The sequence below is a fragment of the Rutilus rutilus genome (genome assembly GCF_951802725.1).
Source record: "Rutilus rutilus genome assembly, chromosome: 8".
Classification (NCBI taxonomy): Eukaryota; Metazoa; Chordata; class Actinopteri; order Cypriniformes; family Leuciscidae; genus Rutilus; species Rutilus rutilus.
Genome location: NC_140222.1, coordinates 29,358,657 through 29,380,479, shown reverse-complemented (window position 1 = coordinate 29,380,479; position 21,823 = coordinate 29,358,657). Strand labels below are relative to the sequence as shown.

Here is a 21,823-nt window from a genome sequence, read left to right as displayed (position 1 = left end):
CTGTACACCGAAATCGATTTACAATCATATCAGGGGATCTCTCCTCCCCTTGGCAATAATGGTGGAAATATAAAGGGTTTTCTTGTAGGCATCTTGAGCTTGTTATGCTCACAGGCCTTATTGCAGCCATTTAACCAAAAACTCATTAAAAAAAAACTGATGACTTCGGGACTATGGAACTGGAAATGCTAAAATGCTAACTCTTTTCCAGGTTTTGGACAACAAAAATGCATCATCCCTGCACCAATCTATTCGAAGGCTCCTTCAAATGGGTCCTTCGTTTCCCGTGCAAAGAAGGATACAACAGTTTGATCCTTCGCTGCCTTGCCTACCCCAGAATTCATTGCTCGCCAGTGACGACAGGATTTTTTTTGAAAGAAATTGCCGAATTACACTTTTAAACGTAAGTATTGGGTTTCAACTTACTCAAAAATAAATGTAAAAATAAAAAAGAAACTTTTTACATATCTTACTAAGATGCGATTATAGTCTATACTCTTAATTATATACAGAAAAGGACCATGGTGAACATATTTAGACAGTTTGTGAACACTGTTTTGTTTTCAGACAGTTTAATATAACTTTCAAAAAAGTCCAGTACAAACGTTACAGTCACTCAAAGGCAGCTGTCACAATTGCTAGGCGACATGAACAATCCCCAGTAGGCTAGACTGTCCCATTTAACAGTGCTCATTTAGACCTTCATGGCCTTCGTAGAATTGAAGTCTGTGCCCTTTTGAAGGATGCAGCCTCTTGTTCCCAAGTCATATCACAGGTTTGTTTAAAATGAACAAATCAGTCATGATCGACCCAGTACTAATAGCAACTACAGGTCAGTAGTAGCAACTTTTAAATAGTTGCTAGCAACAATTAAAATATTTTTGGTACAATAAAATATTAGTTATATACATTGATTAAAATGAGAACACGTTTTCTAGACCTGTTTACGTGTACACAATAATACACATGTAAAAAATTATAATAATACAGTATATAATAATAATATAATATTTTAAAATACATGAATCAAAAATAACCTTTTTTTCTTATTGGAATGGAAGGTTTTCAATAAAGAAACCCTTATTGATGTTAGTGAAATTCAGAATTTTGTCGCATTACTATTTCATTTTACAGTATGTTGAATATATAGGCTATGAGGTTATAGATATACAATAGATCTGCTTCTGCAAATGGACCCCAAAAGTGTGAGCATGTAAATATATATTATTTTTTTAACAAAAGTTTAGTGAAAACCTTAATTTCATTTCTTTCAAGCATGCTCTGTCATCAATAATGTTAAAACGTTGATCATGCAAATGTTGCTTTATAAAATAGTAGTGTCTTTAAATGCAGATTGACTGTGCAGAAGACTGAGTGAGTGCAACTGAAGGTGCGTTCTGGGCTAATAATAGCACTTTATATTATATTCTTAAACTTAATCAAATACTGCATCCACACAGTGTCTTTCACATAGCTGAGTAGTATCCGGCCGTCAGTGTAGTTCGTGGCACAGATGAAATGAGAGTAAATGGGTTTGGAGTTCTCATTGCTAACTGCTTTCTGTGTATATAACTTTCTGATGAACTGCTTGGCATCTTCAATGTCCCGGCGTTTGCCTGAAGGTGGCGCCGACCCACAAAGGAAGGTAAAGGAAGAGTGAATCAGGTACAACAAAGAACATAGATCACACAGATAATGCAGCCTTTCCTTTCATTTAATGTGCACCAAAATACCTTCAAATTCAGGAAAGCATGTTTTCAAATCCGAGAGCAGAATCTTCTCGGCCAAGATGTCCATTTTGTTCAGGAACAGGATGATAGAGGAATGAGCAAACCATGTTGAGTGGATGGTAGTGTAGAACAGTGACAAGCTCTCTTCCATACGGTTCTGTAGCCAAAGAGAGGAAGGGTACACAGATTAACATATGTATTACACAGGAAGGACAGGAGACATATGAGAACAAACTGACATAAGAGGTAGAGTGCAACATTGCTCGTCCCCTTTTTCAGCAGCGCTGGTTCCAGAAGTTTTTTTTTTTGCATTCATTTTTCCCAAAGGGATTTTAAAATAGTCATTGTTAAAGAGTTATAAGCCATGAACCAAGCCAACTTGTAATGAGGTGAATCACAACAATAGAAACTTTGATCTGAAGCAAAAAAGTTTTTGAAAACTGGACCAAAATACAAAGGTACAAGACTGTGTACTTAACTGTTTTTGGGAGGAAAAGAATTACAATCCCATGAAGCATTGCGAACAGCATAGTAGAATTAAAAATGATGGAGAAATATAAAACTACTCATTTACAAATGTTGATTATATATGTATAAAAACAATACATTGATTTTAAATGTATTGTAAAATATACACACACACACACACACATATATATATAAATATATGTATATATATATATATATATATATATATATATATATAAAAGCATTTAAAGTCCTCATGAAATATTTTTCGAAAAAAATAGTTTGTCATTGTAATCTTTAATCAAAATCTTTTCCTATATTGTCAGTGTGACGGCTTGAGTTGAAAAGGCTTTACCACTTCCCTCCAACTGTAAGTCTGCTATTCAAAATCAATTTCATTTCCTCAAGTTTTTATTTCCGTAACCTGACTGTTACACTCCTATAGTATGCTAGTATGTTATTCAGAATTCAGAGTGTGACTATTTTTGGAATGGAATACTAGTGTACTGATTGCGGAATACTTTTTTTTTTTTTTTTATAAATAGTAGGATTGCCACCTCATTACATATGAATTATGGGCTTAATTTTGTGTGAAGTGTACACAATGCAATACACTCAACTTGAAATTTGACTAATAAAATGATCTTTATTTGATCAGAATTTCGGAATGCCACTGTCAATGGGAGAAAGAGCAACTGCCGTTAGAAGCTCCAGTGGCCATATAAATAACCAGTGTCCTGAGACGCACACTTAGGACTGCACATGCGCATTGGCTGGACCAACTTTAAATATACGCTGGCTGTTTCTCAGTCCTAAGGCTGCATATCTCGGCTGCCACATCGTCAAGCTCCGTCAAAGGATGTCTCAATTTAAAGGATCCTTTGAAGGCAGCCCTGGTTTTGCGTCCTTAATTTGGCCTATTTTGAAGGATGCATCAAGTGTATCCATCACATCCTCCAAACACCCACAATCCTTTGCACACATTCCAATTCACAAAAAAATAATTAGCAGCGAATGAATGGACAATGTCCAATTTCACAACATAATGCAAGACAAAACAAATATTTTGGAGATGAAGCCATTGTTTTGTTTTGTTGTAAATTAATCACATAATGCTAAACTGTGCATAATGTAAACCGCTGGGAGACCACAGAAGCACCTGCTATTTGACCATAAGAAACAACATTTTTGGGACAGTTCACTTTCAATTTTGTTGCTGATTTGAAATGTTATTTAAATGTGAGTGTGGCTGAAATAGATTCCTGGAAGCTTTGGAAATATATGGCTGCTGTAAACTGACTTTCCTTGGGGAAGGAGAGAGACAAAAACATACAATCTGGTTATTCTCGTCCAGAAATTGGTCGTACTCGCAGAGGGAGGCTAGAAATATGAGTGACGTCACATTCTCAAAGCAATGGATCCACTTCCTTCTGTCTCCCCTCTGACCGACTTCTACAATCCTGAAAAGACAGACAGACAGACCAGAAATCAAGTTTAGTCATCTCATCCACTTTATTATTTGATCATTCATACCAGACCTGGATTTGTCCCTATAAGTTGTTACTTTCTTTCTGTCATGTTTCATAACGTCTTCCAGTAGCGGCTCCTGATGTTGATTGATAGGCACGCATAGAATGCTATCTTGCCTTAATGTAGTATTTATTGTCTCCGAATACTGTTTTAGAATGTTACAAGTTGTGGAGGAATTCCGGTGAGGAAAAGAAAGTAATTTCTATTCTCAGAACAAACATAAAACAAACACAACATAACTATATATAATATAGTATATAATCAGGGGTGCACATAACTGGTGCGCAGATGCGCATGCATGGTAAAAATAAACGATGAGCAGCAGAAAACATGGAAGGAAGTGCATTTGAGTACCAACATTTTTGGGGACAGGGACACGTTTACTTACTGGAGTAGGATTTTTCTGGTAAGAAAGCAATCATGATGATAAGTGTGTTCATTAATTATTAGGGGTGCAATGGATTGGCTCATTGAAATGAGTGGCTCATTTCAGACAGCGATCAAACACTGAATTGATTACTCTTTTGCGTTTACTTGTGCTTGAACAGACACATACACACAAAATTATGTCAAAAATACCTGTCTTGTCAAGTATTCTCGGTTATGTCATAAGTGAACAGTTAAGAACGAAACCAGATGTGTGTCAGTATATTTGGTCCATGCATTCGGTCTTAAAGTGACAGCAGCATAATATTCCTGCTGATGGCTGTGCCATTAATGTTAATAAAATAAAAATACAGCTTTAACAAAGATGAACCTGTATTTCATTTCTAAAGTGAACAGATAGTGTTATAGTGAGGAGCGCAGTCAGGAGGAAAGTGATGAAGTACCAAGCAGCATCTTCAGCTTCCTTGAGGACCAGACCAAAAAAGTTGTGTGCACCCCTGTATATAAAGGCTATTCACATTAGCAAATTTTATCTAAAGTATTTATACTTATTTATTACTTATTGCGAGGTTTACATAAGGTGATGTGAAAATAAGCGGGGCAGTCTGAAATCTGCCCCAATGGCTCTCAATTAAAGTGCACTGCAGTTCCATTTTTCACCACAGATTTACATAGGAAAATTGTGGGGTGCTGTAGAGCTGGTGAGGGCTCCAAGACCGACTGCCTTGCTTAGTGTCATGATACATGCCTGCCGAATCCATGGGCTAAATTTTAATATATCCTGCTGACTTTAAAACAGACAAGAATCTGAAAAATATTTGTTGCAGAATGCTGAACACTTATATAATTTATTATTGATTCAGTTTATAAAGAGGTTTTGGGTGAGTATTTTGGTGCCCTGCACCTGTCGTCTTCTGAAACACATAGCGGCTCACTTGATTTCTTCTAACATTTGATTTTGAGTAAAAAAATAATGACAGTATTTGGGTGAACTGTCCTTTTAAATGCCAGCATAAGCTTGGTTGGTCATTGGCGTACCTCAGAGTGATGTTCTCGATAATAACACGCTCCTCTGTGATGCCGTTGGTGGGACATCGGACACGTAGAATGTCTTTATTTGTAGGGATAAAGTCTTTGGCTGTGATGCGGTCCAAGTGTTCAATAAAGCTTTAAAAACATATTTGTTATTATTATTAATAAAAGATGTGAAAATAATGCAATAACAAATATCACTTTGATTGAAAACCATGTGTGGCGTAGAATTGCTTATGAAGGCATTATTTGCTTAACTAACTTGCATAACATTCATTTAGTAGCATCAGGAAGGGAGAAGACACATGCAGGAAGTCAGTCAAAGACAGGAATGGACAGGAATTGTCTTAAACACACTTACTACTTAGTGGAGTCTAGTAGCTGATACTCTCTGCGCCGTTCGTAGCAGATCATAAAGCCTTGGTCTCCCCATAGGTGACGAATAGCCTCTATGTAATTTCTCTGCAGATGCGTTATCTGATGTATGTCCTGATCCTGGAACCGCTGGGCATAAATCTACAGATATCACATAACTCATGAGACTGCAAAAACATTACAGTACAACATTCAATCTTTATTAAATTAGTGCAAGCATGCAGATATTTTTTTTTACTGTTAGTGTATATGTACAAATAATGTAATAATTATTTAATATTTCTTATAATAATTATAATTAGATTATTATTAGATTATGAATAATAATAAACATCAATATGATATATATATTATATTTTTTATAAAATCTCACCAATCCCACCACCAATATGATAGTTCCTCATGAATCTCCAGGCTCAACAGAAACACACTTAGTCTCTTGGTCACCTCGTTCTGTGGGTTGGAGTAGGGAATCTTTAGCGTGTTCATGGCTTTTATCATTGCACTCATAGCTTGGAAGATATTCTGGAAAACCAGTTTAGAGTAGCTACGCCTCTCGTCAATTGAGAAGCCCTTGCCATGAATAATCCTCATCTGCTTCGTAAACGTTGTCTTTCCGCTTTCTCCCATGCCTAAATGAAAGCAAAAGAATCATGTGCTTCAGCATTGAAAACCTGCTGACTGGACACCTGAAAATAAATGCGCTTAATTGTGGATTACATAACTTTACACTGCTCTAAAAATAGTAATTTGCCATTATGCAATCTGTCCTGTATAAGAATAATTGATGTCTTAATTGTGTATTAATTGAATTGTCTTTTCAGAAAGCTCTTCATTGAGCTGTATGAAACGTCTCGGTTACGTATGTAACCCTCGTTCCCTGAAGGAGGGAACGGAGACGTAGTCGACATGTCGACTGATTGGGATCACGCTAGGGAGCCTGTCATCTTTGAGTATTGTAAAAACGAGCCAATGGACATTGGCGTGTGTGAATTGCATCACACGCCCCCGCCCCGCAGTGCGGGTAAAAATACGGAAGTGGATGCACGCACCAGTTGTTTTTCGCTGAGGAGCCGAGTGGGCCCCGGTCAGTGGTGGTACAGCAATAGTGGCTGGGGGACTATGTCTCCGTTCCCTCCTTCAGCGAACAAGGGTTACATACATAACCGAGACGTTCCCTTTCAGTCGGACACGACGTGTCGACTGATTGGGATCCCTACTAAGACACCACTAGTGCTGCCACCTTCCAGTGCCTAGACAAAAGCCTCCTGATCTTCCCGCAATTTGAGTGAACAGGACAGGGCTTAGGCCAGGAAAGTCACTGCTGTTCCACAGGACCACTGGGAAAGCGTACCTTTCGTTGGAAGGCAAATGCTGCGGAAACCACATCCTGCCCGAAGGAGGTAACATGTGGAGAAACACAAATGGACTGAGCGACTTAGTGAGCAGGACAATATATGGCATGTCACTGAGGTGGCTCCAGCATATAACAGGGGGGAGACGCATCCGGTCAGTAACGGCAGAGCGGGCTCTGCCAAGGGAAGACACGGAAGTGTGGAAGAATACACATATGGGATCGCCGTAGGGATCACAACAAATGGACCCCACCTAACACAAGTTACACAAGCATACAAGTGATTGGTCTAGCATCGGATGCTCCGCCACGTCGAACACCAATGGGGTGAGGAGGAACTCAACAGGGTTCGAAGAGGGAACTCAACTGGAGCAAAAAGGCGCACTTGTCCAGTCCAAAGGAGGGGGATGGCGCAGCAATCACTACAAACCGGGCTAAGGTGAAGCTGGCTTCGTGTGAAGGGAGCCTACGGAAGCAACTGGCTCGACACATAGGCTAATTTCTTAGTGAATGTGCTGGTGTCGCCCAGTTCACAGCTCTTAATCTGTCAGCAAGGCACTCGTGTCAACGCCCAGGAAGGAGCTACACTCTCTTTTTGGAGGAGCTCACTACCCAGGTGGGCACGGTGCACCTTGGGAACTTCACCAAGATGATGGCAACACTAATCTTTTAGTGGGTCAACCTCTGCATGGAAACTGCCTTCCCTTCTGCTGGTTTCCGAAACAGATGAGAGGTGGAGAGGTCCTGTGACTTTGCATTATGTTCTGAATAACCGCAAGGCGGGAAGAACAGAGAAAGTCAGGGCTAGGTCTGCCTCCTCCGGGGCAGTGCTTGCAGGCTCACCAATACCCCTTTTCCACCAACAAGAACCAGGTGCTGGTTCGGAGCTAGAGCTAGTGCCGGTTCGGAGTTGGTTCGACTGACGAGCCTCCAAAGAACCGGTTTGCTTTTCCACAGGCTAAAAGAGCCAACGCAGAGCCAGGTCTTACGACACAGCTACGTCTCATCTTTTCAGCAACGTTAGCGCGGCGGCGCCAAACACAAACACATCATCAACAATGGCGCACGTTGCTTTGCTATTGATGTTCATGGCTTTGCGGACCTACATCGGCATCCAAACACGGCGGATCCAACGTGTTCGCGCGGCTCGCCATTAGTACAGACGGAGATTACAAGCGAGAGTAACGGCATGTACATAACATTTATTTTTAACAATAAGATGCCGACTTTAGCCTTAGATTTATATTTTAGATCGCGTCCATCGTGTTTAGCTGCTGTTAGCTCGATTAGCTGCTATTTGAAAATGGCGGTCACAAGTTTCTCTTCAGTCTTGTTGGCCACGGTAACCCCGCCCCCAGCCTCTGACGCAAGCGGTTCTTTCTTGGCTCCGTTCTAGACCCTGCAATGATTTGGTGCTACTTAAGAACCAGTTTTACTGGTTCGGAGCTGGTGCTTTGGCGGTGGAAAAACAAAGAACCGATTTGAAACTAGGCTCTGGCTCCGAACCAGCACCAGCTCTTCCTTGGTGGAAAAGGGGTGCAACTGGTTCCGTTTTAAGGGAGAGGTAGGAACCTTGGGCACATATCCAGGCTGGGGTCTCACATTAGTGAGAGTTAGCCGGCCCGAACCCAGGCACAATTTGTTGACCGAAAATGTGTGCAGGTCCCCTACCTTCTTGACAGAGCAAGCAAGCAGGAGAACTGTTTCTTTAAAAACAGATGTTTAACTCAACTACTTGTAATGCTCAGGGGAGGTCTCAGAATGCAGTAGCACTGGAGATAGGTCCCAAGAAGGTATAGAGATTTCAACTCCTTGCACTGCTCAGGAACCTGACGATCATGTCGTACTTCCTATATCTAAACCGCATCCTGATGTGCTTTAAGGGCAACATCATTTTGAGGATGGAGCAGAACTGCCACGCTCCGACCCATCTTCTGCAGGAAGGAAGCCCAGAAGTGAGCGAACCCTCTCAGGGGTCCTCTCGTGAGAAGAACACCAACAACGAACAGGTTCTTCCTCAGATCATAAGCAAGCCTCATTCTTTAGAGGGAGCTCTCGCAGAAGTAATAATATCTATGTTCTTTCAGAGGTAGATAGCTGAACCACCGCAACGGAACCTGGATTTCTCCAGTTCGATGCGGGTGCCCACGATGCCCCATCCCTGAGAAGTCTCAGATGAATGAGTCTAGGGAACGAGGTCCTAGTTGGGCCATTATGGGGCAACTAAAAGAACCTGCTCCTTCTTACCTGACTTAACACAGTGATGTGCAAGAGGGCTCACTGGGGAATTAACGCATTTTGCGTTGGCCCCGGCATCAGCTGTAAGCCAGTGTCTCCGTGTTTAAGGGAGTAACCAACTGGCAAGGGGACAAGATTAGAGCGGCAACAGATGTAAATGTGCGGCCCCGAAGATATCCCGGACAGCTGGAACGCCTGGGGATGGAGTCTCCACTCTCTTTGGCAACAGGCTGTCGTGAGGCCACATGGGCGGCACGATTGAGCAGGCTGGAATTGAAAGTGGAAGAAGCGACCTCAGAAGCTTCTGACTCCATAGGAGGAGGTGGCAGGCGAGTTGTGACATGCGAGGGAAGCGTATGAGCAACGGTCGCTGTACTGGGCAGTGCATCTTGCTGAGCAGCGGCATCAAGCAAGGAAACTGCTAAAAACTCAAGGCAATTGAATGCCAATGCAGTGTGAGGTATGCCCAAGCCCTTCTTACTGCATGCCCGTTATACATGGCCCCTGAGCTAGTGTTTTGTAGACACTTCTGTTCTAGGAGCGATTAGCCCAGAGAAACAAAAGGTCTGAACACTGCTTAGAGTTTGGCAGCATACCAGGTGTTGTTAACACACGGAGCATGCTGCTCTGCCATGGCCACCTAGGGACTTGGTCATGAAGTCAGTGCTGAAGCGGTCATCATATGGAGGAAACTGTTTACATGCGGCTGCGTCTCACATATGCCCCAGGAGCCTCTGAAGTTTATTCAGTGTGACCCTTTCTTACCTCTAAGCACCGACCGGACACATTCCAGTTGAGAAACGTGTAAACCAAGTCCACCTCCATACTGGAAAAAAGCTCCCCAGTCAATAGGTGGTTTGCAGTCACGTGATTCTGATGACGCGCGAAATTCAGATGGAGGGCAGGAAGTGAAGAGCGGAATGGACGAGATGGCGGAAAGTCCGTACTGGACTACTTTTGACGCTATTACAAGAGAAATATACAACAAAAAATCAAAACATATGTTGGACGTGATCCTTACGTTATGAAGAGGAGCGATTTTTCAACTGAATTGAAAGATTTTGCCTGTAACGTTACGAGTCTGTCTTCAGTTACAGGGGTAACTTACAAACTCAAAGAAAAGAAGAAACAATTACTTTCACTTTACGAAGTTCAGAAACTGGTACGTTACACAAACATAGCCACATAAGTTAATTCACCTTTGACAAAGTGATCACTGCACACACAGGCATTTTCCGACGTAGGTTTGCAAGCCATTTTTTTCCGGCGTTTTTCGGTCAATTTCTTGCCTTTTTCCCCCTTATGAACAACAACTTTTGGTACTCGATAAAAACTCCTCGTGGTTTCATCGATTTGAGCAACCATAAACGACGCAAAACATAGGCATTTTGAGTTTGTTATAGTGGTTCTAAATGTAGCAAATCACTTCCTGCCCTCCATCTGCATTTCGCGCCATGGCAACGCAGTAACGCGACGTCATATGCAAACAAGCTATAGACGAGTTACTCTTCTACAGTTGACCTGAAAACCCAACTGGCTATGTAGCACTCAAAGGGAGGGACTTGTACTGAGACTTCGACCCCTCACCGTAAGACACAGGATGGCCCGTGTTTACGGAGGAGTGGATATCTGAAGTACGCGTCCTTCAGATCCCATGTTACTGACCATTCATAGGGATGAGCATTAGTAATGCGTACTGTGTAGTAACTTGAATGGAGGCTTGAAAAAGGGCCCGAATCAAGCACACAGATCCCTGATGGTCTATCTCACTATAATTTGAGTACAATGAAGAACAGGTCTCACTTAGAAGCCTATCTTCATATCGGCTGGAGGAACGGCTCGATCGCAACCTTCGCCAGTAGGAAGTGACGACCGCACACACGGCAGCACAATTCGGAACACAGATGTGTAACAAACAGCGCTGCACATGGGAGGGTGCCGGACGAACTGAATCGTCTTAGCTGAGTCTGATGATACAAGAACCGGCTGAGTCGATCGGGAGCACCTTTCAGTGCTACAATGGACCAACACAGGGGGCCCAAGGTATCAGAGACGTACTCAGAGTGAGGCAGCGGGTTAGAGACAGGGACCCAGCTGCAAAGGCCCGAAGGCGGCCCGAAGCAGGGTCTGAGTTGTAAACACCTGTCTTTAGGTAGAGGCAGAGAATGCCTGAGAAGGCGTGACCGGGTCCTCGAACGCACTCAATGCCAGCTAATGAAGCCGAGTCTGTAGGTACGTGGGAACCTCTGGATCAGCCAGGAGCACCATGTAGTGCTACAACTGAGCGAAGCAGCAGAACCACGGAACCAGCTCGGAAGGCCCGAAGGCGGCCCGAAACAGGGTCTGAGTTTGTAGTGCGATTCTTACCTGTCTCTAGATGACCTCAGACCTCCTGAGAAGGCGAAACCGGGTCCTCGAACCGCACCCAACTGTTGGCTGGCGAAGGTAGCTGAAGGTTGCAAGGCTGTACAGGGTCGCACACCAACAGCCTGAACCTCTATGGACTTAGGAACAGAGGAAATTGCTCTTTCTTTGAAAATGTAGGTACCACTGGCTCCGCTTTTACGAGAGCCAGCGGTGGAACAGTCATACACAAACAAAGACTCCTCCCGGTCCTCCACCGGTGGGAGGGAGTGGATCGGTGACCATCTCCAAGAGCTCTCTACTCCATCCCTGAGGGGCCCGCTTCAGGAGCGCTTGCGCTTGCCACCTGGAGGCTGCTGCGATTACTCAGCGGGAGCAGAGGCGGAAGCAGACGGACGCCCTCTGCGACAAGCAGGCGGAGGATCTGCCCCGGGCGGACGGGTGGAGGCAGCAGCGGGCCGCCGGGGCAGGATGTGCTGGATTGCCTCCGTCTGCTTCTGGACAGAAACCGGGAGTCCAGGACCGAACCATGTCCACTTCCCTCATATCCGCCAGGTTGAGCCAGAGATGGCGCTCTTGGACCACCAACGTGGACATTGCCAGACCGATCGTGTGAGCTGTAACCTTCGTACCCCGGAGGGCAAGGTCAGTTGCAGTGTGGAACTCATCCATGAGCTCACGGTCTGAGCTACCCTCATGCATATCCATGAGTGCTTGGGCCTGGTGGACCTGAAGCAATGCCGTAGCATGCAGTGAAGATGCAGCTTGCCCACAGGCTTTGTAAGTTTTACCCATAAGGCCGGACTAAAACTTACAGGCCTTAGAGGGGAGACAAGGATCCCCCTTCCATGAGGTACTGGTCACCGGACACAGTTGCATCGCGACTGGAAGGATAGCCTCGTAACCCTTAGCCGCACCTCCATCAAGGGTAGTGAGGGAGGCGGAACTACTAAGGCGGTTTCTGGCAGAGAAAGGTGCCGTCCACGACCTAGTTAGCTCCTCATGCATTTCAGGGAAGAAAGGTATGGCTGAGAACCAGCCCCTCCCGCCCCGAGAAACCAATCAACCAAACGAGATGGTTTGGGACATGGTGGAGAATTCCAGACTGGAGGGGCCCCCAAACGAAACGGCTGGTCGATCCACTACAAAGGGACCAGCACGTTCCTCTGGGAGCGCTACCGGCTGCGGTGTAAGAGAGGAGGGAGGGATCCACGGGGCTTTGCCGGGCGGGTCCCCCTCACCGTAATCCTCAGATCACCCAAACCATGCAGCACTTCAGGCTTCCCCTGTGAAGTTGACCCAGAGGGAGCTCTAGAGCGGGGCATAGGAGTGGGGACTCCACCTTCCCGTTTAACGAAGGCGAGTCTCGATCTTAACACTGAGATGACCATGTTCCCACAGTGAGAGCATGAATCATCCACGAGAGCTGCATCAGTGTGCTGTAAGCCCAAACACGTGATGCATCTATCGTGACCTCAGCTCGTTTTTACAATACTCAAAGATGACAGGCTCCCAATCAGTCGACATGTCAACTACGTCGAACGTGACTGACTGAAAGGGAATCAGAAAATATGTCATAAATGTTCCGGCTTTAGTGTTTGGAAAGATAAAAAGCAAGTTGAAGATGACATGATGAACTACATATTAGTAATAAGAAAAGCAATTATGTAACAAAATGTTTCACTTTCACAGTACTGCCTGTAACTACTATATACTGTATATATAACCTTGAGCATACTGAGCCTTTATTGAGCATGAAACACCTGAGTGAAGGGGAACTGAAGTCATACATCCACTATGAGAAGAGTGAATTTAGTTTTGAGAGTCACAGGAATATTCAGCTGATGATCACAGGTCATGAATGTCCCCTCAAAAGATGATGTAACAAACATAAAATGGTATTTAACCGCATTGTGTCATAACATATAATGCCCTAAGTTTACCTTATTTCAAAATGTTTCACTTCTTGTCCCTATGGGAGGAATCTATTTTGTTGTGAGAAAGCAAATATAAGCACACATGATCACTTCACATGAATGAGATTGTCTGGAAGTTTTAATGACATTTCTGATAAAGGACTGACAGAATCATCTCACCCAATAAAAGCAATATGAGTTCTCTATATTCACTTTTCCTCTGCTCCGCCAGGATGAGGTCGATTTCCTTATTTTTGGCAATGGCGTTCCTCTTTTTTTTAGACAAGCAACAGATGCAACATCCACAGTAGTAGTAATCCCCCATTTCTCCTTCAGAAATACAATAACTACAAAAAACATCAATATTTAGCACTATTTTTAACACAGTGTAGGAGATTTGTATTACTGCAACACGTAGTTTATAAAAACCAAAAAGTAAGTCCTTCATTAAATGCAAATTCAGACAGTTGAGTTTCTAGCAATAATGTACAGGGAGCTGGAAAAGGAAAACCCGGAGTGGAGATTGATTACAGAATGCTTTGAGCGGCAGGTTCTACTCATTTATGCTTATCCACACCGGTTTTAGCGTTGCCAGGTGACAGAAATAATACTCTCTGGCCAGTTTTTGTCTGAAAATGAATTGACTTGATAGTAATTACTCGTTTAATTGATGTATGAAAACAATGTTACACTCAAAATCAACATTCAGATTGTTTCTAATAAAATATAGCTTACTGGAATGCAAATGTGAAAGTTCTTCTATAGACAACAAATAAAGTCAGGCATAGCAAAAAAAAAAAAGTCACATAATCTTCTCAAATGAATACAACCTTTATGAATTTTGAAGCTGAAATATAATCGGCAGAAGTAAAAAGCTAAACAAACTACACTACGGTCACATGACTTCAACGCCACCATCACTAAGCTTCAGACAACTCTTTCAGTCTTTGTTTAAAAATATTTTCCTGAGAGTTCGAGTTATAGTAGTTTGCAAGAGCGTGATTATAAACACAACGAGGCTATGAAAGTGGACTAGTGAGTAGATGAGTTTAGTTTACCTGTTCGGCTGATAATGTCTCTGATGTATTTTATGTTGTATAATAAAACGTGAATATATCTTGAGCTTGAGTTCACCACATACCTTATTTTACGCATTTAATCAAAAACTCATCACTGCAGCACTCTATTGAATGCTAGAATGAAATAATTCTACCCACATGGTCACAGTTATTGCAGTTTTATAGTCAATTGCTAATGAATGCTGTAATATGTTATTTATTTTACCATTACCAATGTACCATTTTGTTGCGGGTGAGAGGCAGCAGTGTTCTTACAGCACAGCACACATGCTCTTCTGATTGGCTGACTGTTTTTTTGGAAATTATTTTGTTGTCTCTTGTAGTATTGTCTCTTTTGATGTGGACAGACAAAAATGTATGTCGCTGAAATCTTATCGCATCGCTTCTTCTTAATACACAGCGTTACTAGGATGCATCTTTCCATTTGAGAAGCACCTGTAATGTTTCCTTAAACTAAATTTAATGTGCATCAAACTACCATTAAATTCAGGAAAGTATTCTAGAATACAGTATATAATATATACTTTATGTAGTAAGTATACTAATATCAATGAACTAGTAGTGTACATAAGTGCACTATTTGAATACTACTTGGGACTAACTTGTCCTACTTTTTAGTCAGTGTATAAAAGTATACTTTTAAGTATATTTTAAGTGTAACAGTAAGCGGAGTACACACCTAGTTTACAACTACATTTTTAGTTTGTACTGCAACTACAAGTGAACTTATAGGTATACTATAGGTTAATAGAAATACTTGTAGCACATTTCTTAGTTTATGAAACACTTTTACACTTTTAAAGTAAACTGCCCCTGCAGTCAATCATTTTATCCCTTAAACTCATGTTTGATAATCAAAACGACATATTAAACATTTCTTCCTGTGAACATTTCTTCACGCCTTAAAATAGCTTGAAAGGAATTCTACACCCTTGCTTCATTTAGTAGATGGGGATCAATGAATATGCAAATAGTCCCCGCCTCTGCTCAATTGCACCAGCTCAGACTACCTGATCCACTCGGTCAACTGTAGTAAACGCTACAATTGGAATTGTAGTAAATGCTGGCAATTGTAAATATTGGTTAAATTCAGCCATATGTTTGCAGGGGTGGGCGATATGACAAAAATCTTATATCACGACATGAATAATTTTATTTCACGATATAGCCATTTTTGCTTTAAATAAGGTTTTCATATTTACTGAAGACATGTAAACAGTCAGTGATAAAATAAGAACAAATACACTAATTACAAGCAATAGGACAAAAACAACAACAATAGAATAAAGACAACTAAAATAGACCTGAAAAACTAAATAAGAATAAGAAATGCTACCTAAAATGTATAAAGTAATCAACTAAAACTCCACACAAAAACTAAAACTATATATATATTTTTTATAATGTGTGCTTTTGTGTTTTTATATTTATGTACATTGTTGGTTCTTTGTGTGTACGCATGTTGAAACTCAAGCAACAAACATTTCCCCACAGAGATAATAAAATGTCAAGTCAAGTAAATATACATTTGTTCTTATTAAAGTTACAAAGTGAGTGATTTTCTTTCTTTGTTGTTTGATTAAAGGGGTCATGAACTGAGGAATCAAATTTACCTTGAGGTTTTGACATACAAGAGGTCATCATATTATAATAATATCCTGCAAGTTTTAGAACTGAAAACATCCTTGTTAGTCCAAAATCAGCTTTTATTGTTACCAGGCCCAGCGAACGCTTCGTCCTGGTTATGTGCCTCTTTATGACGTAATAAGGTAGTGAAAGACTGCCTCTGGAAGAAAATCAACTTAGGCCCTGCCCACTGGCGTTAGTGAGATGAGGAAGAGAGAAGAGCACAGGGTGTCTCGGTTGTCTCAGTTGAACATTATTTATTCGTGTTCGGTACATTTCACTGGATTCTTTGGTAAATCAGTCCACAAACTCGGCGCAGGCTTTGCAGGCTTTTACGATATGGACTCGACAGCAGACATCCCAAGTCTCCCGGAAGTTCCGGGAGTCTCCCGCATATTGATAGCGGCTCCCTGATACCCGAAAATTAGTTAAAATCTCCCGGAATCTAGAGCGAGCGAGCAAGAGCGCGCATGCGAGACAGAGACTGTGCTCCAAAAACCGCGTAGCGCGCACGGCAGAGAGGGAGAGGGAGCGAGAGACCTTGCGTGTGTGCCTCATGAAGCTTAAGACAGAGAGCATCCTGATTGGCCTGTTTCAGTAAGTCAACCAATCAATTGTCAGTGTGGGTGGGCTTTTATCTCTTCTCTAGAACCGAATGAATTAGTTCAGTGTAACTAGAAACAGGAGCGCCATGGCAGAGGGAGAGTGCCACAAAAAACGAAAGTATAAGACACATTTTACGCCAGACTACATGAAAGTGTACCCCTGTCTTACAAGAGTAAAACATAATGACAGTCTTGTACACTGTACAGTTTGTAACACTGACTTCAGCATTTCCCATTATTGTAAAAGACATGTTGAGGTGAGTTCAACAAGTTTCATTTCATGTGCATATTATTCAGGCCGGCTAGTTGCCAAGGCTACATGAAAACAACAAACTCCTTAGACCTGTTTAAAGTTTCAATGGAATATAAATAAAAGCAGTTTACATAAATAGTATATGCAGCTTATATAAATAGTAAAAGTAATCTACATATTTTAATATAATTAACAAATAATTGCATAGGCCTATAGCCTAAATGTCATATGAAATGACCCCTTTAACATGAATGACAGACAGCAGGAATATTAGGCTGTTGTCACTTTAAGAGCTTCCCGGATCCAACATACTGTTACACATGCGTTTCCTTTCTCAACTGTGTTTACATTCACTTAAGACATAAATGAATGTATTTACTAGGATACTTGCAAAGACAGGCATTTTGACATCTACAAGTGTGTATTTAGCTGTTCAAGGCCAATAAAGGGGCACAAATAAGTCAGGACACACTCGCTCATTGAGCAGCGGGCTTCACGTGTGCAGACAGCGCCGGGAAACAGTCTCTCAGAAATGAGTTCTGTTTCATATTATATTCATATTCTCTTATCAGTTGGGCAACGTGCACGGTTCTCTAACAAAATTTACTCGCACCGGCAAGAACATTTTTTCGCCCAAATCCGACCATTTGGTCTCAGTCTGGTTCCCTGAGCCAAGTTTAACTGCCAAAAAGTAATTCCTTCATTAAATGCAAATCCGGACAGTCTGGTTTTCTTGCACTAGTATGCGGGGAGCTGGAAAAGGAAACATTGTGTGGAGTTTGATAACAGAACGCTTTGAGCGGGAGGTAAAATATAGACCCGCTCCCCCCAAATATGCTTATATACAAATATCACAATTTAAACTGAGAAAACAGAGGCGAATCACTTTACTACATAAAACCTACGGCGTAGATGGCGAAATCTTCCTTGAAATAAACAATGGCTGTGAAGGAGTTTTTCCAAATGCAGTTTTCTGTCAATTGCGTCACGTTCGGTCACTAAAGACAAATAGTTGAATTTCCCGAAAGTGCATAGTATGCTGGGTATGTTTCAGTCATGCAGAGCAGATAGGAATAAGTCACTGGAATGTGCCCTGACATTTAAAGTGACTGACACTAGTTTTCAACTTAAAGTAGCTGTTTCCATAATGTTTAGAATCTGTTTGTGTTCATTTATTAGATTACTTGGTAGGGGAGAACCGGGCTAGATGTCACACAGATGTCACACAGGGAAGTTATAGCTATAGTATATCGGGACTGATTGTCACATTTGTTTGTCACTATTTATTAATTACGTTTTCTGCTGATCAGAACAATGGTTTACTGTAGTTTAAACGGGCTATTTATGTTTTATGTTATTGTACTGTATAAATGTAGCAGAAAAGTATTACAAGCTGTGTTGTGGCAGGCCCTGTTTCCTGCGTTTTCAGTGATCCGATCACAAGTGGTCGCTATTTCTCATAGCACACAATAGCATTAAAGTCCACATGAAATTAAAATTGTGTTTTGTGCTTTTAGTATGAATATGTTAGCCTTACTGTTATCTATAAGCAAGTGTGCTCCAAAACAATGACAAAATTTGCATTTAGAAGATATAAGCATTCAAAACATAGAGTCTTTTCACTGCCGCCAATATGGATTAATGACTTTGATGACATCACTCTGCACTTCATCTTCTCATAAGATTTTCCTTCCAGTCAAATGCTCTCTAGAATCTGAAGTGTCCCGCCCCTACACTATAATTGGACGCTGAAGCTGCGGCTAAAATCGGTCACTTGTTCACACATTTAGTATTTTCTAATGGTTAATAGTATTTTGAATGGCACATAGTGCACTATATAGGGGATAGGAAACAAATTCAGACAGTGAAAATATGCTTTCCATTGGGGCGAATGAAGTCTGCACACACACAGTCTGCTCCAGTCCAGAGACACGATCATAGCACAGAGCGGATCATATGTGCGAGTTGGTGCAGACCACAAAACATATCGGATCCATTTGAATTCGGCACAGAATGCTATATTTTAAAGTCATAATATGCGATTTCTTGTTTTCCTTTTTCTTTAGTGTGTTATGTAGCTGCTTGTGCGTGTATAAGATCTGCAGAGTTACAAAGCTCAAAGTCTCAAACGCAAAGAGATATTCTTTGTAAAAGTTAAGGCTCAGCCACGCCTTCCTAAAACGCTTCAATTTCATAACACCGGTCCAAATGTATTATTGTTGCTGCTGGCGCCGCCATGTTGTGGAGACGATGTGTTTTTCGTTGCGAAAGCCAAACTACCTTGTTTGGCCTTCCAAAAGAGGACACAATTAGAAAACAGTGGTTAAACTTTATTTACAACACTGTTCCAGTATGGCAAGCCGTTTTAGCTTAAATTGTACCCAGCGTTACTCGTCGTAATTGCATTTTTACTAGTAAGAATTCAATTAGAGAGCTCTACAATTCAATTCTTACTAGTAGCAATTACAATTAGAGAGCTCTCTAATTCAATTATGACTAGTAAGAATTACAATTACAGAGCTCTCTAATTCAATTCTTACTAGTAACAATTCAATTGTAGAGCTCTCTAATTGTAATTCTTACTAGTAAAAATTCATTTGTAGAGCTCTCTAATTGTAATTGTTACTAGTAAGAATTGAATTAGAGAGCTCTGTAATTGAATTATTACTAGTAAAAATGCAATTACGACGAGTAACGCTGGGTACAATTTAAGCTAAAACGGCTTGCCATATTCCAGAACAGTTCAACCAAAATATTCGACTGTGTGCTGCGCATTTTTCAGAGGACTGTTTCCAGAACCTGGGAGATTACAAGGCCGGCTGTACACAAAGCCTGATTCTAAAAAGTGGGGAAATTCCATCTTTGCAAGTATAGTCTGGCGCTTCTGACTCACAGACACAGGCCTGTAAGTATGTTTTCATGTTTTAAGAATTTGCTACTGACTGTTCAAACACGAGTTTTGATGTTTCATGTTTACATAGTGTTCTCCCCCCTGTAGCGCGGCGCGACGGGTAAAAAGACAGTATAAGTCATTATAATCATTAATTATGTCCCCAATGAAATAAAACCTTAACAATCTAAAACGTTCAAGTCCAGTCGCGCTGGCAAAGTTGATTGATCAGCTTGGTCATCTGCATTTTTCGGATCAGATTCAGGCTCGAATTGATAAGGTAGTACTGACATTATCACCTGGGGAGCTGATTTCCGTCACACGCTTAAAGGGGTGGTTCAGGATTTTCGACATCGGACCTCATTTTCAAGTGAGCCTGGTTGTTATTCATCAGTGGAGACAGTTTTCAAAAAAAATCATCCAGTCCTTACTTTTGGATAGTTCACCTATGCTAGGCTAGCGCGAGTCAACGGTGCACGCGTTAGCCTGCCATTAAAAACAGTTTTACCCACTCCACAGTACACCAAAAGCAAATAAATTATAACGCCAGACTATCGATGTAAATGTCTGTCGAGAGAATAATGTTAGAAATCAAACTACCCTTTCATCACATTGTCAGCGGCAGGTAAATACACTTGCGTGATAGTTATGTGGACCGTGGCTCTCTCGGTTTCCTAGGTAACCAAATATAACTCCGCCGCTGCTGTAGACTGCTTATAAATACAGGGAACAAATTATAACTAATGCAATGTGATGAAAGGGTAGTTTGATTTCTAACATTATTCTCTCAACAGACATTTACATCGATAGTCTGGCGTTATAATTTATTTGCTTTTGGTGTACTGTGGAGTGGGTAAAACTGTTTTTAATGGCAGGCTAACGCGTGCACCGTTGACTCGCGCTAGCCTAGCACCGGCGAACTATCCAAAAGTAAGGACTGGATGAATTTTTTTGAAAACTGTCTCCACTGATGAATAACAACCAGGCTCACTTGAAAATGAGGTCCGATGTTGAAAATCCTGAACCACCCCTTTAAGGTTTTCGGGCCAATCACAATGCACTGGATCGCTGGCCAATCAGAGCACTTTGCGCTTTTCAGAACGATGAGCTTTGTAAAAATCACCGCATTTCAGAAAGGCGGGGCATAGAGGAGCAACAATAATGTAAGATATGTGTAAAATAATTACTTTTTTTTAACCTAAAACCGCGTAAACACATTGCATTAAACCAAATACACAAAATAATGTTCTTTTTAGAACCGTCACATGACCCCTTTAAAGTGATATGGAGGAGATTACGCGGAAACTGCGGCTTTACAAAGCTCAACAGCTCTGGCTGAGCTGTGATATAAACAAAACGCCATTGGCTGTTTTAAAAAAGAGGAGGAGCTGTTCGATATGTCCCGCCCCGTTTTCCTGTTTCAGTGGAAATTATGTCAACACATTGAATAATGCTGCGCGTTTCAAGGCACTTCAGTGGGACTTTAATTATTTTTGGGGGGGTTTGGTTAAGACTTTTAAGAAGTGCAGATTTTCAAAAAAACAAAAAACAAAACACTTTCCCTGAGAAATATTCAATGGAGTCAATTATGTGACAACTAGTCTATTTAATTTGTTATTTTACTAGTAATATGGAAATGCAATTATAAGCAATTATTTGATAAACGACGGAAGTGAATCAATCAAAACTTTAGCTGGACAATAACTATTCTAGAGCTGCTGTAAAGTACTTTAATTTCCTATTATCACTGTTAAGCTGCTTTGAAACTATCTATATTGTTAAAAGCGCTATATAAATGAAGGTGACTTGACTTGACTTGACTAGACAAGTGCTGAAATAGGTTACATGCAACTACAGGCTCAGTAGCAGCTTTTAAATGGTTCCAACTATAATAAATATCATTTTAATAGTTATATACATGTAGTTGATGAAGTGATGGAAGTGAGAACAAACTGTTTGGACCTTGTTCATTAGGA

The 21,823-nt window shown here is 41.3% G+C and overlaps 1 protein-coding gene across 1 annotated transcript; it reads right to left on the bottom strand.

Annotated features, from left to right (window-relative positions):
* Positions 1 to 1,710: 1,710 nt before the first annotated feature.
* LOC311295634 (guanine nucleotide-binding protein subunit alpha-14-like) lies at positions 1,711 to 13,461 on the bottom strand (the record flags this gene model as incomplete). Its single annotated transcript, XM_084417101.1, has 5 exons — positions 13,422 to 13,461; positions 5,896 to 6,154; positions 5,154 to 5,282; positions 3,532 to 3,658; positions 1,711 to 1,887 (listed from the first exon to the last, which is right to left on the bottom strand). The coding sequence occupies exons 2-5, from the start codon at positions 6,150 to 6,152 to the stop codon at positions 1,711 to 1,713; spliced, it is 690 nt and encodes a 229-aa protein (XP_084273227.1). The 5' UTR covers positions 6,153 to 6,154; positions 13,422 to 13,461.
* Positions 13,462 to 21,823: the final 8,362 nt, after the last annotated feature.